This window comes from Grus americana, chromosome 5 (genome assembly GCF_028858705.1).
Source record: "Grus americana isolate bGruAme1 chromosome 5, bGruAme1.mat, whole genome shotgun sequence".
Taxonomy (NCBI): domain Eukaryota; kingdom Metazoa; phylum Chordata; class Aves; order Gruiformes; family Gruidae; genus Grus; species Grus americana.
This window is the reverse complement of record NC_072856.1, coordinates 30,209,016-30,236,993: the sequence shown is the minus strand read 5'-3', so window position 1 is coordinate 30,236,993 and position 27,978 is coordinate 30,209,016. Positions and strand designations below refer to the sequence as shown.

Here is a 27,978-nt window from a genome sequence, read left to right as displayed (position 1 = left end):
CTGAAATCCACAGAAGTTAGGCATGTCATACTACTGAAAATTTGACCCATGAGTACTTACTATAGTGCAGATATCATACTGAGGGCCAGAGTATAAAAGCTAGTCATTCACCTTAACCAGATACCCTTGGAATAATACTTGGTAGTGATTGTTAACAGCAAAAAGAAGGCTGGAAGGAATAACACATGTAACTTGCTCCATTGTTACTTTATTTCGCTTACTTTCTAACTTCAGAAATACCAATTAAAACATTTCATCAAAATACTCCAGATAATAATTACATCCTGTCAAAAGCACTACTATGCTTAAACATAAGAAGCAGTTGTCAATTAAAGCTTAGAAGCTGATAGAAAAATAGGGTCTTTCTCAAAAATAGGCTCTGTCTCTCTTCTGACAGACGTAAAAGATCTATTTGCTACTGTTCTACCTGGATTAACTCGTCTGCATTAAGCCCAGCAGTATTTAGGCTGCCAGTTCCTGGAGTGGAGCCTCACGCTGCCTGCTAGAAGGGGCTGACAAACAGCTCTGCAGAATAAAAAAGAAGGAACCTAAGGGTCTGGTGGGGGACAAACGGCGCTTGGTAGTCAAGAGCAGAGCAGTCACAATTTGCTCTCACACTTGCTATTCCCAGAAATCTGCCCTGCATAGGACAAACAGCAGCAGGTGGGAATGACTGACCAAGCACAGGGAGGACTTAGAAGAATAGGGAACAACGTACAAATGGACTGTTACGTTACCTTTAGTCGGCAAAAATGGTGGCCATCCTTCCCTGTTTCCTAAGAGTTAATTTACTGATGTTTTTAGAAAATAATATCTTTTAGCAAGATAAGGAAGTAAGTAAATTTTGCACTTTCATATCCACAAAACCAAACTGATGGCATGTTCAGGTTTGACTCAAAGCAGAACTGGTTTTAAAATTATAGTTGACAAGTATAGCAAAGGGAAAGGGCAAACAACTTGAGCTGTGGACCAACAGTAGCCTGTGAAAAGAGATGGTTGGTATCGACAGGGCTGTGCGAACAGGCAGGATGTAGGGGATAGGGCGCTCAGGATGTCTCCTAATTTTGAGCATCAGGACACACCAGTCCTGTTTGCAGAGATGGTGGGAAAAGGAGGCAAGGGAACATTAGGGTGAGTTGTAAAAGAACAGGGGAATAAGCATGAAGTGGGATGGCTAAATGCAGAATTAATCCCATTAAAATTAAAAATGTGCTTCATAAATACCAAGCTCAAATCTCAGCCAGATTCTAAAAACTGACCAAGAAATCACTAAAATATATGTGAAGGAAGCCATCCCTGGCAAGAGTTGGAGAATGTGGAGAAGCAGAGCTCTCCATAAGCAGAGTTGCTTCCCTGGGCTGGCTTTAAGCAGCGATATTCAATCACCCAAAAATGCCAATTCTTTCTAGCAAGCAGCACTTGCAGAGAGAGGGGAACAAGAACGTGGAAAATGTTTCCACATGAGTCTAGCTGCTACCCTAAGGCAGTATTGCATTTACGTAGACCTGTGCCTTTCCAAAATCCAACTACTAGTTTCAGAGAGAGCTGCTGAAGAGACTTCTGCGCTCCCACGTTAGTCTTTTACTATTGTACAACTGACTAGCACAACCTACTCAGACCTTACCTTCCGTGACTGAACTGTTTGCCTAGCCCATTGTTTACTTTCCTGAACCAACTGCCTAATTTTGCATTGTCATCAGGACTGGAAAGGGGAAGTGTCTGTAATCACACTGGGTGGCTCCTCCTGGGTTGGCTTTCACAAGGCAGCTTGCAGGCAGAACTCTGATGATAACCTCTGGGCCTGGCATATCTACTGATGCTGCTTGTCCAACTGGCCCAGATCTGCCCTTCTCAAGTACTCCAGTCTCTGAATAGTGGGATTTCCAAATACTTACATTAAATGCCATGCCAATGAGCCACAATCTCGTGCAATCAATTTATGATTTTTTTGGTGCAAATGAAGGCAGAACTCAATGCCTAACTGAAGCTAGCGTGGAGCAGACAGTATTTAGTTTTTTTTCCCTGAAGATACAATCCTATTACTTTTGCCAAACAGAAGAGCTATCCAAGTTTAAACTACTACTTTAAAAGAAGATTTGTAGGAAATGTTAGTTTGGGGTGTGGGTGGGAAATATGTTCCTCGATTTGACTGGATTCAAGTGAACAGTTTAAGTCCTCCCAACTTCGTTCCCCTCAACCTCTCAATGAATTCTCTGAAGAAGTTGTGTCTCCTTTCAGTTGATGCAAATCTCCCAGTCAGCATCAACACTCAGGGCTAAGTTTTCCAGCGTCAGCGCAGAGGTCTTCGTATCGTATGTGAAAACAACTTCTTTTTCTTTCCCATCTGAACAGGACAAGAGAGTTTACTATGTGATTTAAGAAGAACCCTTCTGAAACAGTTACACATGACTCCCTCCAGTTTTTAATTCAGAGTGTCCCTGCCACTGGTGGAAAGGATTGATTAAAAAAGAAATAATAGTCAAATTTGCCCAGTATACACATAAGAATGCAGCAGAATTGGAAAAACTATTTCTTTTTTTTCTGACCCTTTAAACTATGGTACGTCAAACTATGGAACTATTCAAGGATTTTTCTGAAAAAAGTAACCCTTGTTTCAGCATAGGTCTTCCTCCAAGCACCCTAATGTCCTTGAGATTGACAGGTGGGGGCAGAAAGTCCATGTCTACATGATTCCCAAAGTGAAGGGATGAACTTGGAAAGCAGCCAGAAATGATAAACCCTTTCTGTAGATGCTACTGCCTATCCATATAGGATCCTTCACAACTTCTAGAGCTCCCCACAGAGTTGCAAACTCAAGACACTTTTGAATGAGCAAGAAAACAAAAAAGTAATTCTGGTTTTGTCTGCAAGCTTACAGATCTGAGCAAACAGTCCTTCGTTTGAAATGCTATCTCTGGTCATATTCTGTGCAGGGCAAAGTTATCTGAACTTGTTAATTCTGAACCACTTTTGCTGATGTATCTATCACCTTCAAAGCAAGTGCGCTTCAGTTCTGCGTGTAATATTAGTGGTGAGCAGCTACTAGCTCCTTTTACCAAATTCTGTCCTTGATATCAAAAAAGTAGCAAAGAAACTAAACAAAGATGCTCCCTATGCTGTAACACTTCCTTTATAGAGCTGTCAGTTTGCCGCCTCGAGTGAATGGCAGCAGAGCAACAGTATTTCAAAACACTGTAGTAAAATAGAAGTCAGTTCATTACCCTTGGAACGGGCTGTCACAAAAGTGGGTTGCTGTACAAATCCCAGAACTATCACCCGTTCAACCACGCATGTAGTGTGGTATTTTCCGCTTTCATCTGTGCAGCTGAAAAAAGAAAATTATTTCATATACATTAGTTTCTGTCCATCAGTAGAAGTTCAGCATCATACAGAGAAAGCACTACTTCAGTTTCACTCTGAAAGTTCCCTGTACTGGCTTCCTTTCCTCTATGTACTTTTCTCCTGAAACAAGCAAAACTTTCTCCCCTTATCAGCTAATTTTTCACTGCATAGCAGATTTCACAAAGTTAGAAGAAAAAAGTTTGAGAAGATATTTTGTGGCAAAAAGCATGGCTTTGACAACGAGAAAAATTCTTGATTTTTGCAAAATGGTAGTTAAAACTCCTAACTGTAAATGTAAAGCTAATTTTAACATTTTTCAAGATGTTTCAATCTGAGGCAAAATTATCTTTCATTTTGTAGCTAATTTTTTATTAACAAGCTCTACCAGAACTCAAACCGAAATGAAACTTTCCTTTCTGGAGTGAACAGAATGTTTTATCATTCATCTCAAAATGTCTTTTTTCCAACTTCTAGATTTGCAATTTAGCAACATTTTTCTTTTCCACCCTGAATTTTTAAGCTTTTCAAATTCTGTATCCCAGATAAAGAGATTTGAAGCATACTTTTAACTACATTATCCAAGCTAGTCTACAGTTTTGCTCTGTGTTAAATTTTGTAGTTTTAGCACCACTTCCTGCATATTTTTGAACTCTGAAGGAATAAAGAAATGCCTGTAAAATCACCATTTATGCCCCAGGGGCAACATACCTCAATAGTGAAAGTGTCATAGCTACATATTTAGCATTCTCCTTCCTTACAAGGAGCTATGGATATTTTTGGCTTTTAGGTTGTTTCACGCAGTCTTTACAGGTTGTGTCCCCTTGTGCTTCCTTTCAAGTGCTTTTCTTATGTATTCTACCATGCTAATATATACGGTGCATTTGTTCATGACTTTTGGAGACTACACATAATGGTGACTGTTTGTGGTTCCCACATAGAATCACAGAATATCTCAAGTCAGACGGGACCCATAAGGATCGAGTCCAACTCCCTGCTCCTCACAGGATTACCTAAAACTAAATCATGTGACTAAGAGCATTATCCAGACGCTCCTTGAACTCTGGCAGGCCTGGTGCCTTGACCACTTCCCTGGGACTGTGTTCCAATGACCAACCACCCACTCAGTGAAGACCTTAGAAAAATACATCTTAGAAAATACAAAACACTCCAGGCGTTGCCTATTTGCAAATCTCCCAGTTTATCTTCTTTTGTCTCTCTGATAGGCTTTACTCTTGCTGATTACTTTCTTTGTATTTGAGTAAATCTGTAGAATCTCTAATTTGACCAGACTGAAACAATATGACACAACCCAGTATTTCATGTGTTGCTGCCCTTAGACTACGCAAAACATTGTTTACCTCTGCAGTTTTATGACAGATTCTGTGTGCTCTGGGACTTCACTAAGCCATAAATGAGACTAATACTTCTACATTTGTAAGAAGGCCTCATGAACTAGAAAAGGTATTTCCAATGACAGTGTGTTGGTGGCTTTTGTCCATAATTGCTGTTACCTGGAAGAGAGAATGTTCTTGTGGAAAGTGAATTTCCGACACAGGAACTGCTTCTTGTGGAGATATTGAAATGAATGCCCATCATCTAGGTAGAGCTCACCTGTTGCACAAGCCTGTGAAAAACACCAGATGGAGTACAAATTAACAGTGGCTTCTAGTGCTGGACAATGAAACTAAAAATGTCTCACTATATGTTATGCTTCATAGTGATGAGTGTGTGTTTGTTTTTCTTTAGTGACCTGTATCACTGAAAGGCTTGGGGAGTCCAGCTCTGAGAGTGCTTGAAGACTTGAAATCCTGGTTTTGTAAACTGATGTGGGTGCCAGGTGTCATCATTTACTACAAAAGACAGGTGTGGGAAGTTCTCTCTCTGTGTCCAAGAGGAAGTTTGTGGCCTGCTCATTCCCTGCTACTTCTCCAAGGGACTAGAGGAATCATAGAATCCTAGAATGGTTTGGGTTGGAAGGGGCCTTAAAGATCATCTAGTTCCACCCCCCCTGCCATGGGCAGGGACACCCTCCACTAGACCAGGTTGCCCAGAGCCCCATCCAACCTGGCCTTGAACACTTCCAGGGAGGGGGCATCCACAACCTCTCTGGACAACAGCTAGGAGGGCTGAGAAAGGTCAGAAAAATGTTCTGCCTCTGCTATACTCAGATAGTCTCACTTTGAGGGAACAGTGGGAGGGAGGTGGGAGCCCCCTCAAACAGGAGAAATGGAGGAGAGCCATTAGGCATAGAGATGTAGATACCATTGTGCTGACTGAATAGGCAACAAGGACCTAAAAAGGCCAGATGGAGTAAAAGACAACTTTGTAAAGGGAATGTCATCTCAGACTACCTCTGTGTCTAAGGCTACGTGGAGTTCATAAGAAATATGTATCATCCATTCAGTGGATTTTCCAGCCGTGGTCTTCAAAGGTATCACAGTGCCCCCCCGCTGGAATACAGGGATCTGTGGAAAAACAAACCCAGGGTAGAAAGGTTCATATTCTCTGATCATATAATTTTAACTTGGAACAGAGATAACTGAAGCTTGCTCTTATCAATGCTCAGAAATGAACTTTTACCACAAGCACGTAAAGAAAACTATTCAACTAACAATTGGAATAGTAGTAATCTTCCTGTATGTGTACAAGCGAAATAACTTTGCTTGGAGAAGTCACCCTTACATCATCTCGCTTCTCTCTACCACTAGGACACATTAGTGTTCCATCTAACAACAAAGATGGGACTTTTCCTTCTCTACAAAAGATATTTCAGATTACATTCCTACAAGGAAATTGAAATGTCACTTCTGATTTTGAACGCTGACAAAACAAAAGCTTATTTGTTTGGGTTTTTTTCTCTGCTCCAAGGAAGTGGTATTTTAAAACAAAAACATACATTCTCCAGTGTTACTGGGATCTTCAGAATGCCTGGATCTTCCATTCGTTTAAATTTTCTGAAATCATACCAAATCTAGGAAAAGTGAAAAAAGAATGAGCATGACATATATGGCAAGATTTGTTCCCTCTGCAGATGCAGTTACTCTTCTGCTTAACCTTACCGTTACTATTCCTAACAACCTATTTGATGTGCAAGAAGTAGAACTTATTTTTTAAATCAAATGACCTTCTGGATGGAAAGAGTAAATTCTTATTCCTGAAGCACAAAAATAAGCTGATCTGTTCTACAGTTTGCATAACATCTGGCATGTCTTAAAGCATCTGGAAGTACAAAACAATTAAATACCTTTTTTTTTTTCTCTCTTAAATCTAGAAGTGCTGAGTTCCAGAACAAGCATATTTATATTGATGTGAAAATTAACAACAAAGTTGCTAATAACAGCTTACAAAAAAAGAGCTACATCTGAAACTCCCCATGCACCACACTTGCCAGCAGCTTTAACTGCTTTCAGTTTCCTAGGCAGTCAATTCCCACAGAAATCTCGATAAAAATATTTTTCTTAACTTGTTTGGAGAGCTTAGGCTGGTTTTCTCCTTATACTGAGAAGAATTCTAAGCGTCCTCAGGTGCATTAGTGGAGTCACAAGGCTCTGCATGGTCTCACTGTCTTTCTGCTGTCCTTCCTCTCATTCCTCTCTAGAGTCTCAGGCTTTCCCTTAGGAACTATTTTCCCCAAATCATTTCCCTTCCTCCACCTCTCAGCTGCTGCAGCCAAACGCTTTTTGCAGGAGTGGATCACAGTGCCATCCTGTGGATAAATAACTTTACTTCAGAGAGGAACCGATCTCTACATGTCAGTCTTTGCTGCACACATCCCAGGCTACTGAGGCTTGTATTTCCTTGTTATAAGTTTCCCTCCCCACAGCTTCCCTCTGATTTCCTTATGACCTTTCTTCAAAGATCCGTTTTCTTCCACATAATAGAGAAGTTTAACCCAAAGAGAAATGCATGAAAAAAGGGAATTGACAATTTAGTGAAGCTGTTTTTTGGTGTTCCATGAGAAGCAGCAAGCCTTCAGGGGAGGTTTAAATTATAGGAGACCTGAGATTTGTGCAGCAGCTCTCGGAAAAGCAAGAAAGTAAATTTACTGTGAGCCAAGCATGCAAGGTATCAAGCTGGAAGGAAGGTTCAGAGTGGCACAGAATGGCTGGCCAGCACTTGGCAAAGCAGCAGTGCTCAGCAGTTACGAGATGGAGTTGGAAGTTTGCTGTATAAAATACTTCTTTGGTCTGAACAGCTTTATATTCATCCTTACCTCTTCTGACCCTGGAAGCAGAACACTCACTGCCTTGGCCTCTTGCTCTGTGACTGGATGCACCAACAAAGCATTTCCTGGAGAAAAACATAAACACGGCTGTGGTCCTCAAGGCTGCATCTCATCGGAGCAGAAGCTGTGTGCTCTGGGGCTGTCAGACTCCCATAGCCATTTTAGGGGCTTGCTTGGACATGCCATATGCTTAGGTTCACTTTCTACTGGAAAAAAAGACATGTGGAGGGAGCTGATGGCTGCTTGGGTCTTGTTCTGTTATGGCAATGGAATGCAGCTGGGCTGCAATGTATACCCACCAGCTTGGAGGGACTTCTGGGTCCCTCCTAGTCTAAGAGATGTCTGCCTGGTTGCTCTTTGGTTGAACAAAAAAATACACTTTTCTAGCCATAAGAGTGTAAGACAGGAATGTTTTTGCAAAAAATAAAATAAAATTAAAAAAATCTGCTTAAGCATATTACATTGCAGATGGTTCTTCTTCACTCCTAAAAAAAATACATTTATGTATACAGACTGTACAGTTTGATATACAGCTTCTTTCCTTGCCCACTGGTGATGCAAGCTGAACTCCCAGAGACCTCTGAAATGCTCTGCTTCACCACACTTAGCTTTGCTGCTATGTCCTGCCTACCTTGGTCAGACTTTTGCATTAGAAGTGAATGTCCCTTCATTTGAAAGCCATTAGTAGGCACTCTTGAGACCAGAGGTAACAAAAAATAATGAAATACAACATTCTTTTCCCATTCTCTCTTCCCATACAGGCTGAATGTGCTTTACACAAACACACTCATCTCTTAAGCTTAACTTCTGAGAAAACTGACTTTAGCAGCCAGCCATATTGAAGTAAAAACCAATCGGGTTTGGATGGCAGCTGTTTGCTACTGTCACTTCTGAAGCAGACTGTGGTCTTAGCTGCTACAGTGAACTTCCATGTTTCGGGTCAAAACTGACCATATTTTTCAAACTGACTAGTGAGATTGAACTCAAGTTTTTGCATCTCATATGACCCCTATTTTTAAAGTGCTCTTAAAATCGGATCCCTTAAAGAGGTCTCAAGTTCTGTATTCAGTTACAATACAATTTTTAAAAGTCTTGGGAAGACTTTTCATGTTTTCTTGTCATGTGACACGGTATCACCTAAAAATATTTAACTCAAATTCCAGAGAATGGGAAGACACCCGCTTACCCAGCATGTACTCATTTTCCACACCAAAAGTTTCTATTTCCCCTGGAAACTCTACCCAGAGAGGCCTGCAGAAAGACAGACAGTGGGATTTAGTTAGTTTCTCTTCTCCCACCAGCCTGCTATAGGCCGCCTGGCATTTTTCATGCTCTATTTTCTCCCTCTTTTTACAAGGTACAGCTATCAAGAACTGAAGATAGGGCAAGGTCCTCTTCTGTGCCTTAAAGTACCCCTTTTGAGTCGCTGATGAGAGGTCCCAGTATAAGATCGGTTAAGACACTTCAATATATTTATGGTTTGGTCTCCTGCAGCCTCACTTTCTTCCCTCCTGCCTTCTTCCTCACAAACTTGCACTACATATTCCTTCTAGCAAAGGAGAGATGGACGAGCCTTTCTGTCACAGTCTACCAGCAATGCTGACACCTGATGAGCTAGTCCCTGCGGCACAGTCCTTCCTGTTCTCAGCAGCTCACTACTGCTTTTCTACCATGTCTCCTCCTGGTCACGACTGAAAAACCTGCACCAGAATTTCATTTTCAGTTTTTCTCTAAAAAGGGTAGTGCAATGACCATCTTGTTTAAAGTTTGAGAGATTATGACAATAACAACTCATTCCGAGACGGGGTCTGGATTTCCTTACACAAAAAGCATGGCTCACCTGCTCACTCATAGGCATCCACTTGTTCACTGCAGCCCTCTGTTCACGTGCTTGCTAATGAGACACATTTTCCACTCTGCTTATCTCAGTGAGAAAAATACCATGCTTCCTCTCTAATCCTGTACCTACTGCAGTGAATTTAACATAATCGAAGTTTTACTTAATATTGTGAGCAGTGCACATGTCAACATAAGCTTCATTTCAAGACAGACAGAAACCCACTAAGTCAGTGCATACAACGGAGACATCTACACCTACACATGCGCAGACAGATGGTCACACTATGTCTGTAATGCAAATCATCTTCAAAACTCAAACCACTCAACCCTTGTCAAAAAGACCTTTATGTTTTTAAAACTTAGGAGATGTACTGTATTTGCGTAACAATAAGTAAAGGTAAACGTGGTGCAAAACAACAGTTCTAGGGCAACCTCAAAGACACAGCAATATCAGAGAGATTAATGACATTGATCTCTTGCTGAAAGGATTGTTGCATTCAGTTCCATGGAGGCACTTTCTTAGAGGTTAGAGAGCAGCAGAAGAGAAGTTTATTTTCTAATTTCATTTCTGTGCTAGATTATTAGATTCTCTACTAAAAGAAAAATTATAAGAAATACTGTGGAGAGAAATGATCAAATTATCAGTATGAAATAAATAAGCTTTTAAAACAGTAACAAACATTTTCACAAGGGGCAAAATGGCCTTCATGTTTTTAGGTCAGCAAGTTCAAAGTCCATTAAGCACTGTTTTAAGTGTGGGTTGGAATGTTACATAATGTTCTTTATCATAACTAGAATTTGGAGTCCACAGTACTTTAAAAACATGTTTAAAGACTGTGGAGTGTTTATTGAATTAGTGCGTTGCAGGCGTCATTTGTAAAAAACCCCGAAACATGTAATTTTCCTCTGAGAACACTACCAAAGCTTGCTTAATAGATGAAACAGAATTTAGTAAATTTTGTGTGTTTTTTTCTTTTTTTATATTTAAATAAGTAATCACAAAAGCAAGAGAGAGCAATTTAACTTCCCTCCTCCAAGTAACTTCCTGAAGATAATCACTAAACCTCCTGACTTATGCTCTTACCTCATAACCGGTTCAGCCGCTGTGTGTGCCCGATAGAACAGTGTGTATAAGTATGGCAGGAGGACGTAGCGCTCTCTAATGGCTTCCCTGATGATCTGGGTGTTCTTCTTCCCAAAGAGCCACGGTTCTCGCCGTTTGCTCTCCATGTTAGAATGACCTCTGAAGAAGGGCTGGTAGGCTCCAGCCTGATACCAGCGAACAAGTAATTCTGGTTCTGGATCTCCAATAAACCCTCCCACATCAGCTAGATATTGCGCAGACAAATAAAAATACACATTTTTGGAAATTATTCTGAAAAATGTGAAGCTCTCCTCTAACAAACATTCCAAGTGTATAAATCCATGCATTTCACAGTGTGCTTGCAGTTCTGCTGTTGGGCAGCTGCTTGTCCAAATCAGAGTGGAAAACTGGTGTAATAAGTTATCCTTTAACAAAAATCTCAAAAGAGCTTTTGTAGGGTGAGTGCCTTCCCCGATGACAGAGGACTATCACAGTGATGCTACGGAACACCACCTGAGGACCGCTGCTCCAGATGGGATGCAAACACTACATAAGAGTTAGTGGAGAAATGATGGTGAAAGCCAGGTTATTGGCTTCTGAAACCAGACTAATCTGTGAAACTGCCTGGAAATGCACTGGATTGTTGAGCTTTCCACCGTCTGTGTTGAAGTCTATCTTGAGATACAAGCTTGGTGGCACCAGTGACTTATGCATAGTGAGCAACTCCAGCTAAACACCTTACCTCCACAGAATGAAATCCCTGCCATGCTGATGGTGAGAAGCATTGGAATGGATATTTTCAAGTAACCCCATTCTGCCGTGTTGTCTCCAGTCCACACTGCCCCTGGAAATACCCAGTTTCAGCATTACACAGGAAAGCTGGGTGTATGCTTCAGTTTATGCTTGCAGTTCAGGAAAGAAGACAAGAATGGTCATGAACTACTGGTGAACTGCTGCTCATTGCAACTTTTTTTTCTTTATTCATGCATGCTCCTGAAATATGCAATAAAAGTAGGTAGTGGTTTGTCACAGGACACAGGTTGTTCTTCTGCCTTAAACTTGTACACACTTTGCCAGCCCGTCCTGATTTTTTTAATTACTTGCAGTCTTATGAGCTCACCATGTCAGTGTTTCTAAGATAGTTTCTGTCCTCTCTAGACTTAACTACTATACACCAAAATTAATAGAACAAAGCAGCATGGAAGGCATCCAGCTAGTCCTTACTTACCATACTTCTGTGATCCAGCAAAGAAAGATCGTGTGAGGACAAATGGTCTCTCTTTTCCTGAAGAACGTCTGATGAGTCCTTCTGCAGTTGCCATTTGCTGAAAATCATGAATATAAAAGTCAGGAAGACAAAGTCTATAATTAGGATATTTGCTACACTGCCTTTTCAGCCCCTGCAAGGCAGGAAAACTAAGAAATCTGTACCCACAAATAATATGTATTATTAAAGCAACACCTTCTTACTCAATATATTTGAACAAAAATAATTATTAATATTGTGTAGTCAGAGCAAATGTCATTCACATTGTTGTGGTAGAAAGGCACGGATGTTGTTGCATTTTCTTGTGACCAATGACAGAATTTATTTCAAATATAGCAATATCTAGCACAGCACAGTTTTGGTCCTTGATGGAGGTTATAGAATACCTACTACTGTGTAAATTACCACATTAGACATACTCCATGAGAATAACTGCTGCTTTGTGTCTCCAGATACTCTACCTGGTAGAATCCGTAGAGGTTGTGTACTTCCCGATGCTCCCAGCTGTTGTAGTGCACAGCATCTTTCTGCATTGTTAGTTCTGCCCCTTTGAAGACTGAAGGCTCATTCATGTCATTCCATACAAAGAGGATGTTAGTGGATCCCTATGACACAGGGTTGCAATTAGGACATAACAGAGCCATTGCTGTAACTTAGTCTGTTTATCTCCAGTGGGTGTCTGACCAGTCTGGGGTATGAGTAGAAACAGCAGCAGCAAAGCAAGACATGGTAATTATACCCCTGTGGTCATCTGAAAGGTGCCAGTCATTCATCTCATCTCTCTTGGTGGCCCTTCTGGTTAGGGTGGCAGCCCACAAGCCCACTTGATTTTTGCAATTCTTACAAAACTCAGTAGGTACTTGCTATTCCTGCCTTCTGGTGAGGGAAAAGAGGCAGGGAAAAGGGAAGTATTAAATAGCCATGAGGAAAAAATCAGAAAAGGCTAGAAGAGAAAAACTGGAGAGGAAAAGCAGCATGGGAAATGTCTACTACGCACGTCTACTAGAGGAGTGGTTTCAACAACCCTACTGCAAAGCAGAACTTCGGGGTGAGGCAAGGGGGGAACTGGAGGTGTCCAGCAGTGTTCACTAGGCAGGAGTGCTGGAAGGAAGGTCAGGGTGAAGGGACCATGAGCTATGAGAGAGCATTCCCACATCACTCATTGTGTGCTATCATGGCAGTAAAAGCTGGAATTGCAGCAGCTGTCTTAGATTATGGGTTGCTAAAATGCCTGCAGTTTGTCCATCCTGCCATTGCAACTAAGTGAGCAGGTTCACTGGTGGCATATGGGTTCCAACTTTCTTAATGTAGACAAGTCCATGGAGAAAATAATTCTGTGGTACTTCAGCTTATCAAGATATTTTCCTCTACTTTATGATAATACAGCTACAAAAGCCACCAACTTGCTTAGCCAGTAGTTTATCTTCTCTCTTTTCCCCATTTTCAGGTTTTCTGGGTTATGTAGATCAGAGCAAATAAATACACACCTTGTATGTTTTGAAGGCAAATTGATCTGCATACCATTTTCGCACTTCAGGATTGGTGAAATCCAGGTAACAAGAGGAACCTGTGGATATGGGAGATCCCAATTATTGACTTGATTTTAAGGGCAGGCATGCATTGTCTTTGCACACAAATACAGCAGCCTAAAGCTAGGAGGTTTTCCATAATGGGCAGCAATAACACAGTTGCTATTGTTTCTGAGACAAAAGCTCAAGAGCAAATTCCAGGCTGACTTGGAACTCAGTACACCCCTTGCCATGTTCTGTAGACGACCACATGTAGATTCTGGAGGTCTGAAGCTCAGCATCATTTCAAGATGACTGCTAGCAGTTTGAAATATGTTCAAATGTGAACAGGAAGCCAGGGGGAGACAGCATCCCTGGTATTTTGAGCTCAAACAGGAAAGTGTCACTGAGAAGCTGAATAACTACATCCTGCCACGCTACTAGAAGTTGTAATATGTCCTTGATTTTTCCCATATTCATTCCTTTGCCAGGACTGTGAGCTTTCTGCCTGTAAAGAAGGGGAACAACCTCCTTTGCCTCCCCACAGTGAGATCTCCTCATGAAAAATAACATGTCAAATCACTACATTATGATTGAATCAAATTCTTCACTTAATTTCATCCAGCCTACACAAGCTGTGCTCACTGCAACAGACCAGACTGCATTTCTGTTACCCAAGACAGGTTGGGAATAGAGATGGCTGTTCTCATCAGCAAAATCAACTTTTTTTAGTTCTAGGCACTGGGACTATCTGCAGATCCAACAGACTTAAGAGAGGAAGTTGTATCATAAAGTATTTGAAATTATGAATACTTACAAAAAAAGCAAGAAATGTAAGAATTTAATTCCACTTCCATGGGTCCCAATTAAACTATTCTGCAAAATTTTTAAAATAAACAGCTTGAAATGAAGAGACAGAGTGGTTTTTTACCTGGCCAACAGATGCCCTCAAAATCTCGCCCATTTCTGTCTTTCACAAAATATCCCTTTTCTTTTGCTTGTGAATACAGGGTATATGTGGGATCAACCTTAATGTGGGGATCTACAATGACAACAAGCTGCCAGGACAAGAAAATAAAATGCATCATTAGCATCAACTGTACTGAATAAAACAGTAAGAGTTCACTTTTGATAAAAGGCAGATAATGATTTCACTTCAGGTTAAGAAGGTAGCTGTGTCGCTAATTTTAGCTAGCAGTTACCAGTTCCTGTATATACTGTGCTAGACTTATGCATAATAGCTGAATTCACAAGGAGAGCATGAATTCATGCTTACCCTTCTAAAATAAGGGACAAAAAAAAAAAAATTGTCTCAGATAAAAGTTAGTACCCCAACCCCTAAAAACACTATGTTTAATTCACTGTAGTAGTCTGTGAATGGGAGAATATCTGACTTCCATGTTCATGTCCCTGCTTAAAATCATTTGCCTTAAGACATTTAAATATATCTTAGTTTTTATAGGATAAAACAGCAACAGAAGTTTCTAATGTTTTAAGCATCCACGTATTGTATTTTGCAGTTACTTTCTGCTGCCATTAACTGCCTTGCTGTAAAGCCAAGAAAGTACTATAGCTTCAGCTAAGTGATTATAAAACTTGAATGCAATTTCAACATTCATGGACTTTTGGCAAAGATCAAGCATTAAGCAATTCTACGACTTTTAGATATTAACTGTGTACATTTTAATACCTCTCTAATTCCAAGGAAAATATTTTAGCTGTAAAAGCAGAAATAAAGACTAAGCTAAGAGACTGCGCATCGTACCAGGACTTCACCAGAACCATTTAGTTTATGGTAAGTAATCATATCAACATAAAGGACAAATCCCAGTTAGTATAAGCAGAAAATAAAAAGTATTATCAATACAAAGAAAAGCTGAAGCAAAGATAGCAACTACCAATGGTGAAAGCTCGCATTAAGTAGAAAGACATTCTACTGTGCTCATCAAGGACAGCACTGGGCGGCTTCTGTAAGATGGAGCTTCACATGGGTCAAACTTAGCCTGATGGTCAGGGTACAGAACAAACTATGAAATAATAAAACGGCACGAGGAGCTGAATTAAACAAGATAGCCAGCACACTGGAAGCACCACCAGACTGCAACACAGTCTAATTTACTCTGTTGTAGTTAAACTCTTTCCAGTATCTGAAGTACCTTGGTTAAAGCTATATTGGGTAGCTTCCCACTACAAAGAAATATTTTCTTTCTTCCTGCTATATTATTTACCTTGCGTTTTTTCTTTCTGAGATGTTCTTGCATCTTTCTGGGGTTCTGGAATCTCTTTTTGTCCCAAGTAAAATACCTCTTGCCATCTGTGTGCTCTATGTCCAGCCATATCACATCATAAGGAATGTCATGTTCATCAAAGCCAGCATCTACTGCCTTGATGTCTTGCTCATCTTCATAATTCCACCGGCACTGATGGTAGCCCAGAGAAAAAAGGGGGGGCAGGGCTTGAGTGCCTAGGAAGAGTATATGAATGAAGATAACATTGTTAATGCCCTTCAGGATTTTACCTAGAGACTCTAGAAAAGGTAACATGATTAATATGTATCTGTCTGAAGCTAGGGAATGCTAGCCTAAGTTGAGTCTAGAGCACGTTCTTCATACCAAAGTGACTGAATTCTTGAAATAACAAACATTACAACAAGCTCAACAGCCAGAAAGAGCAGAGTGCTGTAATGATAACACAAGAGCGAGAGGGAATTTGCTGTTCCATGATGCTGAAGTGTTATTCCAGTAACCAATATAATTTTATTCTTCCATTTTTTTCTAATGTAAAAATATTCTAGACTAGCTAATGGTCATTAATGCAAACACATAGATTTGCATCAGAAGAATGTAATTCCTGTGACTGCTTGAACCTGAGCAGTGTAACCAGGCCCACAGGTGCTGCAGTACAAGGAGAACCATGGAACTGCAATTGTTAAGCATTTTTAAAATTAGAAAACATGTATGCATGTATGCATATGGCAAAAGGGAGCTGGGAAACTTTCCTGAGCATGCACTTCTGCTTGGCGAGATTGTGTTGTGATCCGGCTACTTTCCTATTCCTGTTTAGCTTAACCACATTGTCTCCATAACATCTGTGCAGCAAACCATCATTGCTAACACACTAAAAAACTACCAGGGATGTTTCTGTGCTTTGAATTCTCTTTAGCACATGAAGAATTTTGCTTTCATAAAATGTTAGTCCTCTTGCCTCCATTTTTTCAGTCTCTTCCAGAGCCTCTTGCTTCTTTCCTTTCCCATATCTGCATGCCATCTCTGCTCCCTGCCCTAATGGACACACAGGATGGTTACCCATCTTCTTTCTCTACTCTCCTGGATACATTACTCCATAACTTCAGTCTTTTCTCATTATAAGGAGGCCTGTCTTCAGTTCTAGCAGTTCTAGCCCCCTGTGTCTCCTCTCTTCACCTAAGGGAGCAGTTTCACATAACAGTAGTTATGCTGGCTTCTCAACTAGGGCCACATTTGATTAGCTGCAGATGCTAGGGAAAGCAAGGATGGAGGCCTGTCTTCACAAAGCACCAGCCTTTGCCGTACAAACTGCAGTTTGGGAACAACTGGCCTCCTGCACACAATGAGCTAGGTAAATACTAACCCACTCTTGGGTACAGTACCTTCCTCAGAGAATCTCCCAGGTAAATGTACCATACTGACTCCAATTATAAGTTAGTACCTGTCAGTTGTGCAAACTGCTTGAAGACATCAAATGCAGTGGGTCCCATCAGCAGGAAAACATCAATGATCCCGCTTTCTGACATCCAGCGCACATTAGTTTGAGGCACTGCTCTCTGCTTTGCAGTCTCTGCAGCAGATCTGGATGGCACGTGCTTTGAAGGAAACCAAGGTAAAACCGAGTATCTTCATCAAACTTTTGTTCAATGAAGGAGCAAAGATGGAAACCCACGAAAATTCACTAACACATACCTGGCAGGTATTAGGAATACACACTGAATGTTTCTTATATATCCTTCACAAAGCCTTTACCTTGCATACTGCTTATACAAAATAAAGTAATAGTTAATGAGGAAAAATGGGGAATGAGGGGCAAAGTAATTAAAGCTTTTCTGTAATTAAAGATTATGCATTTTCTGCAGGATCTTTGAGGATTTACTATATCATAAATAATAAAGAAAATTAATAATTTTAACCACGTAATGAAGTGCTGGAATAAAGCAATATTTTTTCTGTTTCAATTTTAACAGAACTCATATGTTTGTGTTTCAAGAGTTGAGTGAGTTCATTTCCTGAACATTTCATGTTTCTTGAAAGTCAATCACACTCCACAGAAGAATGAGCCCGCTAAGCAGAAATGTATGGCAATTCCATTAATTTAAAAACTCAGAAAAATTCCTCAAATCCAAGGGATTGTCAAGATTTTTGTCTACCCTTTTTTCTGCCTGCTACATCCACCTGTGCAGATTTTTTTCTGCTCCAACATTATATATTTCCTCTCTGCCTTCTCCTATAGACCTGCTAAGATACAAGCTCTACAACTTAACTCTTAAAAGGAGTCATCTCCTTGGTCTTTTCAGTGGTTTAATACAACAAATTTAGCAGTATGGAAGACAGGAGGAAGAGACTGACAATCCTGCATTAGGGGGGGAAAGATAAATCTCCAATAATGTTGTTATGTTCCTGTTGGCCCTGCCCTGGAGTGTTTTCTTTCATTATTAAATTCTGAGGAAAGTGAGCTACACTCACCTCAGCTACTGCCTTTGTACTAATATCCACCAGCGTTTCTGAAGAGTTCAGCCAGAAGATCCCTGAAGTCCTGTTAGGCTTGTGTGCTAAGAGAAGGGGCACTGAACCATAAATGCCTATTTTGTCATGTATCTTGTGGCCGAAGATATCCAAATTATAAAGCCGGTAGGCATCACCATCACTAGGACAAACAAACAGATGTGTTTGTTATATGTAAGCATCCTGCACTAGGCCCATTTTAGCTCTATCGCCATTCCACTAAACTCAGTGAACACTCAGTGAACACTCTGTATTATGGTCTTGTGTTTAGCATCCAGAGCTGAAATGCAGACAGCCTAGATTACTGCTTCTTTGCTTTGGTCCCAGCTATGTGAATCAAATAACATTTTTGCTGCCACACTGTTCATTTGCTCTAAGTCCTAAAATATGAACTCTGAACTCTGCCATCCTCCCATGGAGTTGATCTTTTAAAAGTTCTGCTTAAATATGACCAATCTTGCAATTCAGAAAAAAACCTGCATGGAAAATTGACAGAGAACAGAAGGGGTCACGCATGAAATTGCAGGGTGGAAAGGGAAAGCACAACAACTTACTTCATGTGGACAGGGGCTATGATTCAGTTTGCTGTATCATTAAACTAAAATACACGCTATATAATATACATATCTCAAGCTGTTGTCTGCATTAAATTAAGACAATGTTATAATTCTCCTCTACAAAAATGATACTGCTTTCACTAGCAATCTGCCACCTTTACCTGGTGTTTTTGAGAAGAAGTGCTTCTGTGTGTTGTGGTATTCCATAAACATGGTCAAATCCATGTAAAGAGAAGTCCATGCCTACAGAACTAGGACCTGTGGGAATAACGTTGAAAGAGAAGACCTCAGAGTGTCATTCTCAGGCTTAGCTGAAAGCAACAGAGCAGAAAAAAATATTTAAAAGCAGGTTTTAATAGTTAATTCTTTCATACTCGCTTGCAACTTCACTGTCATTATGACTTCTGTACTACAGAGGTAATGTTTTAAACAGATTTTATTGTATTTATTCTGATTTTGATCTGCTTAAGAAGATAAAATTAATCACTTTAATAGAAAAAACCCCACATGTAATAGTGAGTCACTTCTTTATCCTGTAGTGAAACTGCTTAAAATTATCTCCTGTTTCTATCCCAGTACCTACAAGCCAAGCCTTGCAGCACAGTGGTACAGCGCAGTGGACTTTAGGGTCAGAGTTGCCTGTTTTCTACTGTTCTTCTCTTCAGCCTCAGCCAGGGGAGTAGCATGCGCAAGAGCCTCTGCCAGTGATATCATCTTGCCACATTACTGAATCCAGAGCAACTTTTGGCAGGTGACCAGAGATCCTGTAGACTGACAAGCAGTGGCTTCAGGATCAGAACCTGACCATATGGACTTTATTCCTCCAACGCAGAGAAACAGAAAAGCATGATGCTGACCTAATACATCAGATACAGCATGAACAACAAGGGCAACAGCTTCCAGCCCCTCTGTGTCTTGACTGTGAACTGAAGAAGCTCCTGTCACCAAAAGGAAGCTCTTTCAGACTTTCTTCTCCCTACTACAGCGGCGGGGTAGTGCCGGTTGCTATAAAAGTCTGCACGACAGTGGTGGACAAAGCTAACCAGCTCAATTAATGTAGAATACAACTGGACAGCCAGCAGATGATCATAAATTTTGGTAATTAATAAATTATATTTGAGCTACTGACCTACACGTTTCTATAACCTTCTTCTTATGCCTTAAGACAGCTCAGTATTTTCTTTTGTAGTCACCTGCTTAAAAAGTTTCTCTGTGACAATTATTAATGCTTAGATATCATGATTTCTGACGTGTCATGAGAATAAACTACAAACGAAGTCAATGTTATGTGCTGATACTAAAAAAGAAAAAAAAAAAAAGCATTATATACCAGTCAGCCAATGCAAATAGGGTTATGCTGTGTCAGAAATGGCACACAGTGAGCTGATGAAATGGCTCATGTTTAATGTGTTCCCTTCTGAACAGAAATCTAATGAATATTTCCAGTACTTTTGTCAAATTTATTGCCCGTCACTGATATCTGATAGGCAAGTTAAAAGGACTGAGCGAGACACTGATAAACATTAAGCAGCTAAACAGAAAGCAGACAGAAATATGAACAAACAGGTACTGTTTACAAAGCAGTAAAGCTGTTTTCAAAACTAGACTGAGACTTACCATGAGCTTTGATGTCTACGAAACTGCCAAATTTCTCTTGCCAGAGACCTAGAGCCTCTTGTTTCTCCTGCATAAACAGAAATAGCTAAGCCTAGCAAATGCAACTGCTCATACCATGTGTTTCTAAGACAAATGTTTCTTTACATGAGATTTGTATATTGTTAACTGCTTTTTTGCCAAATATGGTTAATATAAATAAATCCAAAACACAATTCAGATCCTGCTGCAGGAATTTACACTGGAAAACCGATGTGCTAGTGGAGCACACATGCACTCTGCCCAGGCTGAAAGGGACCTCAAAAGATCATCTGGTTCGACCTTTCGTGGAAAAGGGAGCCTAGATGTGATTATCTAGCACCCTGTCCAATTGCATCTTGAAAACCTCCAGTGATGGGGACTCTACCACGTCCCTGGGGAGATTGTTCCAGTGAATGATTGTTCTCACTGTAAAAAAAATGCCTTTCTTCTGGATGTTGAACATGATTGTGAAATGCAAAGATTGAATAGATGAAACCAAACTGGAAAAACTATACAAGCAGAAACCAACCCACTCCCCTAAACAGTAAGGGTCAGACAACAAAAAAACTCTCCAGAGTCGTGTGTGTGTAACTGATACTTTTAGCCTCCTTCAGATTTTGAGCCTTGAGCCCTGCCATTCATTGTCACAGAATTTCCACTTTTTTCAGCGTCTTTCCTGTTTTTCTTTTCTACATTCATTCCAGAATAAGTGGACATGGCCTCTTGCAGCTGTGTGACTCCCCCAGAGCAAGCACGCTCCCTGGCAGAACTCAGAGTTCAGACACAAGTATGCTGAAGGCAGCATAGCTCCTGCCATTTCTAACAGGACGGTGGAGCAAGCAGCCATCTGCTCTACAGGAGGCTAAAATTATATCATGGACATAACACAGCCTCCTGAGAAAACTGGTATGTGCCTTTATGCACTGCCAGGACCTGGTCTTTTTTCAGAGAGAATCTTACTTCTGTATTAAGCATGAATGTACGTGGAGGCATATTTTTGGACTGTTATAAACCAGGTCTCATTCTTTTGAAATTCTCTTTGCAGTGAACAGGGAATTTGAAAGTGACCAAATATCACCACAAAACTCCCTTTTACACATCTACTCCAAATCAAACAAGAGAACAAAAGAGAAAGAAATTCTAAATTAAAAGGCCACAGAAAAACCATTCTGAGCTAGATCTGCCTGACTGATGCCTTCTACAGCCCTGGTAAAACACACGAACCTTTATTCAACTACAAATTTGCAAAATATCTCAATATGAAATACCAGGTCCTTTTTGAATTTCACTCAAAAGTGGTTAGACTATGTTCGTAAACATAGTACCAGAAGAAATGAGCATGTGATTCTCATTCTCTTTTCTACAAAATATTCATGCTGGAATTGCAGTAAGCATGGGTTACCTTAGAGGAATCACTTGCTGCCTCCTCGTTTTCTGCTGTAGGTTTTCTAGGGAAAACAAATACATAGAAATAATCAGTTTATTGTTAACATAAGGAAGGATTTCAAACAGAAAATTCATATAGCATTATGCATTGCCATATACATTATATAACAAGTTTGCTGCTTGACTGTTCTGAAAATTGATGTCATACTTGAGAGCTGTAACTGGGAAATAATTTTAATATTCAATGTCTTAAAATAACCTTCACTCCTTTCACATTTATTTCTATCTGCATCAGCGTTTCACCCACCCAGAAGATCCTCACTTCTTCATCATTCTCTGTTAAGGTCTCTCTGTTAATTACAATTTTTGAAATAATGCTCTCTAGGAGAGATGCTTGCTATGCTCTTTTTCTAGTCATGACATGTCCTGCACTGTGGTTTTTCACCCTTCCAGCACTTTGCAGTGGGACTAACCCGTAAAATCTTGCAGCTATATGGCTCATTGTAAGTTGAACAAAACTTACTTCAATGACTTATCTGGTGAATAAAACTTACCTAAAGAGTAAGTTTAGTCATAAAAGGAGACAAAACTAATAACTTCATCATACTATCATCACTCATTTCCAAGAAAGACAAGGGGTACCAGGATACTTTAGTGTTTCACAGAATTGTCCCTTAAATGAGGTTAGCATTTTGCACATGGCTGCCGCAAGGGATTAAAACAGTCTTCACTTAATTGATCTAGAATTTGTTAAAACTTCACCATAGTACTTACTGGTACGAAGTAAAAGAGAAGGCAGATTTCAATGCATAAGAGCTTCTATCACTGAAATTGCAATTCCATAGAATTGTTCAGCTACAGCACAATCAGTACTTACTATGATGTGATAGATACTGTACCTGGGAGGTAGTTGTAGGTGCTCAAAATATAACAACCCATTGGAATTCATGCTCAGAACAGTCTCACCCTTGGACTGTAGCTCAACCTGGAAGGGGTTTGCTGTGACTTGAAGTTTGTAGTCCTCATTAACACTTGTCAGCACCAAAATACCTGCCTCCTTCTGGGATATGAAGAGTCTGGCAAATGAAAAGCAACAACAGCTTTATATCAATCAGCAGCACATGAAATCCACTGTAACTAAATAGTGATTTGAAACAAAAGATGGGCTGAGAATATCTGCATACATTATAAAACCCTCAAGGCTAATGTTGAGGCAAAGAACACCAGAAATACATGCTGTGTTCAGGGTTCACTGCACAGTGCAACAGGTGGCTACAGAACTGCCACGAAAACCATCCAGAGTTTGCATTCCTTTCACAGGTAATGCTTTAGGTAAAAATGATGCATCATAACAGATAGGCTATTTTCTGATTGGGTAAAATAGCCCAAAGTTTCTTATGCATATGACAAAACTTTCTCGTATGTATTTAACATTAATTTTCAAAAGTAAATTAACCACATGCATTTTTATTTTTATTCCTGTAAACAACTTTGTATTGTATAGAGACAACTCTAGTGTAGCACAAATGAGGGAGAAGGGAAAACACTCTTGCAAATAAAGCTGTATAAATTATTAAGGTACTAAATCATCTCCCCATCACTTACCTCTGTGTGGTAGGTTCTTTTATAAGAACATCAGGAACTTTGTGTCTTTCTCTGAGAGGAGATACCTCATCAATTTTAAGCCTGAAAATATTGCCTTCTATTTCACAAATTTCTACTTGTAGAAGAACCTGGGAGTAAACCAACAGATAAACTGGTAGTGATAAAAAATACCAACTTAGTTTTCAACTCAACATCACCGAATGCTTACTGTCTGGAAAAAAACATGCCTGCTCTCTGATTTAATGTTCTTCAGCGTTGCTGAGCAACAATCACCATCCATACAAATTTACACCAGCTAATTCTACTTCTCCCTTTTGAAGAAGCACCTCTTTTTAGGTGGGCTTTTTATCTTCAAGTCTCTCACGTCTATCATTTTGCAGCTCTCCCCACAAGCAGCATGGAAAACAGGGGTAGTATACCTTAATGTCAAAGTTTGGACAATTTCACTACTGTGCTGTCAGTGTAAGAGTGGGATACTACCGAGATGTGGGCTTTTTGCAAAAACATCAGTGCTCTGTGTTCACTAGTATTCACAGTGGTGCTGACACTGATGAACTGTCAGAAAGACACCTAAAGAAAATGCATACTTGCCCTACCCACTGTAACTTGCTATTTTAGTCACTAGCTCATACAAAATGACTCATTTTTCTTCTGTGCAGGAACTCTACATCACAAGTCCAGATTTTTTTTCCTGTTTTTTCCTTTCTTAATCTCTCCTCCCATGAGACACAAAACTGGATGAAGAATTTTGGCCTGATATCTTTTCCCTCTACCTGGAAGCCAATCAGCCCTGCTCTCTTCAAATGCAGGAAATAATGAAAGAGCCATAATACCAGAGGGAGAGAAAAGATTCATTTGGAGTTCCCAATCCTGCTTTCTAGGAAATATTTTACATTATGCCATCTCTGCATAAAGCCCCAAATAGTCTAGGAAGCCACAGAGCCTTCAGTCTTTCATCTGCCTCAAAGTCTAGACAAAAAATAGGCTCCTTTTTCTGTGCTGACTGCAAAGGAGGTCAGGATTAACAAGAGAGGCAGAAAATACATTTATGCAGAGTATCTACATGGTGTGATGCTTAGAGCATGGAAGAGAGCTGTAGTTCCCAACTCGCACAGTCTGAGGACAGGTTAGGTTGCCTGTTCCCTGAGTGAATGTGCTAGCTGCTATGCTCCTAAATTAGAGAAATAGAAGACACCCCTCTTCCTGGCTGTCTTCTTAAATGTGAAGACTTCTTTTTTCCCAAAAAACTGCTTTGAGCAAACACAGGAATACAAAGGTATGGTTACGAGGTGCTGGAACATAGGTCTTATTCCATTACAGAAAAAGAATTTATTTTTTTTAAATAGTGGAAAAAACTCTGAATTAAAAACATTTTTTTTTCAGATAAAAAGAGTTCTATTCTGATTTTTCAAAAAGTCGTTAAAGATTTTTTTAAAGTTCCTTAAAACACCTCTTCTCCTTGCACAGTCTCAAGGTGTCAAATAAATGCTGACCAGTAAGGACATACTTAGGCCAATACTTTGCATCGTATCTTAAATACCTATCACTGAAGAATCTCCAAATACTATCAGACTTGTTGATAATATTCACTGCTCTTTCTGTAAGCACCCTCTTATGCTAGGTAGGATCTCACCTTATTCTCCTCATGAATAATTTGGAATTTGACACTATCATCACTTAACGTGACTGAATCCAACAATGCTCGATACAGGGATTTTCCAGGATGTAGAAGTTTCTGACGCCTGTCAAGACAGAAAATTATTTTTGGTCTCCCTAACTGTTGTGGCTTATATCACACAGAGGGACATAATATCATTAGAAATGTTTACTTAATAATTTTGTCTTGAATTTTTTCAAATACAAGTATTATCAGCACTTCAAGTCAAGGGGAAACAGAAGGAATATAGTTCTGAGCACACATACATGTCTATGAATGAGATGTTAGAGGGGTTTGGTCACCAATCACCACTCTATAGCTTTTTCTAAAACAATAACAGTCTTAATTCAAGTGTCCAACTAAATTCTCAGTTGTCCAGTTACATTGTTCTTTCCATGACCCCAGAAATTTCAGCTGAATAATCTGTTTTGCATTTTCTGTCATATACCCCCACTTGGTCTACAACTCCCTGGTGAACAGTTTCTACACTCTGTGGGGATGAAGCAGGATATGTTTGCAATTTGTAACCTCCTGAATATGCACTGAGGAAACTGTTATTCAAGAAGCCTGCCAACTACAGAATTCTGACTACAGCTTTTGGCCCTGATAGTGTTTTTAGGAGAGAGACGCTGAAACAGAGGCTCTTTCAACTGTTTGTAGAATGCTCCTTGCTGAGCTCAGGTTTTATGAACCATTTGAAGATAAGTGTCTTGGAGGCTACCTTAAAAGGAAGCTTCTTTCTTAGCAAACTGACTTTGTTTCCTTGCAAACAGATATTGCACAAATGCGAGCAATCAGACAAAGGATTCTTTTAAAAGCAGACCAAAGATAGGATCTGATGCTTGCCAATGTGTGGCAACCTCCTGATGAGAATTAGATGTGTTAAGTTAAAACGGTGACAGGCTAGAAAGGGTTGAAGTGAAAAGAGGAAGGAGTGCTGTTCCCACTGGCAAAACGTTATTCGGCTTTTTCTGAACATAATTTCCTGCAGAACAGAAATGAACATCTGAAACTGTTAGTACATCAGTGACTAATTGGTATAACACTGGGCAATCGTTCCTTTCACTCAGGATGCATGGGGATAGAAGACAATGGAGGATGGGAGGAAAAAAATGTGGAGGAGAGGTATCTCAGAAATGGGATGAGAAGGATCACTTAGCTTAAGGCTAGCTTTAAGAGACTAATGAGCTAGAATTTAGATTTGATGCTGAACTCTGGCCAAGGTACTTGTTCAACAGGACTGTAATCATGGATGCTGTTGTCACAAACTAATGGTTCCTATTGAGAATTCTATTCTTTTGAACTACAGATATTCAAAAAATATCCACATCAAGAAAACAATCTGTGTCTGAGTGTACCTATAGTTAAAATATTGCTACGGCTTTGTCAGATGAGAGGATTGACTCTTTTGAGTTTTAACAGAAGAGGTTTTAGATGTAAGATTTCACCTTTTAAAATATGCTGATTATTGCTTGCTGACAGATGAGTGGAACGCTCACGTTGAAAGATAAATCTCAAAAGTAGCAGACTTGCTGTGGTTAAAAATCAATGTGTAACTACTTCTTTTACCTTTTAATATTACTAGTTTTAAAAACAACCTCTACATTACAATTCTTTTCTTTACCTGTAAAAAGCAATCTGGTTGCATTCCTTAAAGGTTCTTTTGTCCACAGCCTCATCTTGGACACTAGAAAAAGCAGATAAAGAAAATGTTTAAATGTGTTCACCAAATACCTGCTGAATGATCAGATGATGAGCGTCCTCCTCAAGAGGGGTAAGGATTAAAGAGAGTGCAGACAACTGTGGTGATATAAGGTGTGTTGGACTTTGAACTACTGTGTTTGGATATGGGAAGAATTTCTTACACATTAATTCTGTGCTAAACTATTTCCTTTTAAACTTTGATAATTTTGGCAAACAGTTGAATCTGTGACTGAGGGAGCTGAATTTCAGCACAAGTGAATTCTTGGGGCTTTGCATTTTGAAGCCAGATCTCTCTCTGCAGTCCTTACAGTTAAATATTATGTTCCAGTAATAAGAATGGAGAAAGAGGCAGGATAGGCAGAAAAGGAAAAACCCTGCACCCTTCTCTCCTACCTGCAGTGGGACCGACGATGGAGGGAGGGAGGTCGGTCGGCTTCTGATGGCCCTGCTGACAGCTCTATGTTACCTCTAGGCTTGTGGTAACTTTTAGATCTGTTAGATAGCAGTAAATTTTTGGCTTGCCTGAAAAAATAGACTGCCAGTAGTGTCTATCATCAAAATACTTCCCTGAACATGCTGAGTTCAGACACACATGGAAGAGAATAAGCTATTACTACTGGCAGACAAAAAGCTGATGCTTATAAAATACTTATTAATAATATACATGCAACATATAAAATGCAGATGGCAGCCATGAGCACTCGGTCACCATTATTGTGAACTAAATATTAATAGACCTGGATTATCATTAAAGACCTCACGGTAACCGTGTACTTAGGCAATTTAACGCTTCCCATTTTTGCCTGAAGATACACCTGCGCTTTCTGGTTTTTGCACCAGGTCTGTGGGTCTCTGTTGCCGTATTCAGCACCCTGCAACCTGACTACCTTCAGCGGTGCAGCCTGCACCCCATCTAACCCGCTCTCTGCCCCCCCTCCGCGGCCAGGTACGCAGGAAGGCTTTGCCCTGGCAGGGCCGGCGGGGACAGCACCGCCACGGCGCCCGCACGCCTGCCCCCCACCCCCGGCCGACTCTGGGCCCGGGCCCGCACCCCTCCGCTCCCCGCCGAAAGCTGTGGAGCCACCCCGGCAACACCGGGAGCAAGGTGAGGACCGGCCAAGGAGCCGCCACCGGGCAGCGTTACCTGACTTCCCCCGGCACGACCGCCTCCATGGCCGGGTTGCCCCAAGCGGCTGCCGGCGGGGAGAAGGGGTGACGGCCCGCCGGCGGCAGCAGGGTCCAGGGTGCTCCTAGAGGGGGAGCGGCAGCCGGGGTAGCGGGGAAGCTCCTCCCGTAACGGCCTCGCTTCGCCCGCGGCAGGTGCCGGAAGTCCCGGCGCAGCGCGCTGCCACGGACGGGCTCTGAGCACGGCCGGGCCGGCAATTGGCACCCGAGGCGGTGACAGCCCGGGCCCG

At 40.6% G+C, this 27,978-nt stretch overlaps 1 protein-coding gene across 7 annotated transcripts; it reads right to left on the bottom strand.

Moving 5' to 3' along the window:
- Positions 1-190: 190 nt before the first annotated feature.
- On the bottom strand, positions 191-27,975 carry GANC (glucosidase alpha, neutral C). Of its 7 annotated transcripts, XM_054828661.1 has the most exons (24): positions 27,708-27,872; positions 26,484-26,546; positions 24,836-24,944; positions 23,203-23,330; positions 22,497-22,673; positions 21,614-21,659; positions 20,194-20,260; positions 18,738-18,834; positions 17,981-18,161; positions 16,953-17,106; positions 15,494-15,729; positions 14,197-14,323; positions 13,245-13,324; positions 12,219-12,362; positions 11,719-11,815; positions 11,233-11,334; positions 10,491-10,734; positions 8,754-8,818; positions 7,556-7,632; positions 6,239-6,313; positions 5,694-5,807; positions 4,854-4,966; positions 3,222-3,325; positions 191-2,344 (listed from the first exon to the last, which is right to left on the bottom strand). In XM_054828661.1, exons 1-24 carry the CDS (start codon positions 27,734-27,736, stop codon positions 2,235-2,237), a joined length of 2,739 nt encoding a protein of 912 aa, XP_054684636.1. In that variant the 5' UTR covers positions 27,737-27,872; the 3' UTR covers positions 191-2,234. The 7 variants fall into 7 exon arrangements, 4 of the variants coding, with proteins under 4 accessions (XP_054684636.1, XP_054684637.1, XP_054684639.1 ...); XR_008577472.1 differs by lacking the exons at positions 191-2,344; positions 3,222-3,325; positions 4,854-4,966; ... (1 more) ...; positions 6,239-6,313; positions 10,491-10,734 and having other exon boundaries at positions 27,708-27,963; XR_008577473.1 differs by lacking the exons at positions 191-2,344; positions 3,222-3,325; positions 4,854-4,966; ... (2 more) ...; positions 10,491-10,734; positions 11,233-11,334 and having other exon boundaries at positions 27,708-27,965.
- Positions 27,976-27,978: the final 3 nt, after the last annotated feature.

Bases quoted from the DNA above. Each gene is read 5' to 3' on its own strand.
- GANC (XM_054828661.1), bottom strand. From the start codon at position 27,736: ATGGAGGCGGTCGTGCCGGGGGAAGTCAG. The intron at 24,945-26,483 runs GTAAAGAAAAGA...CTGTCTTGACAG, and splicing joins AACCAGATTGCTTTTTACAG to GCGTCAGAAACTTCTACATC. The intron at 10,735-11,232 runs GTAAGGTGTTTA...CGCAATATCTAG, and splicing joins AGGGATTTCATTCTGTGGAG to CTGATGTGGGAGGGTTTATT.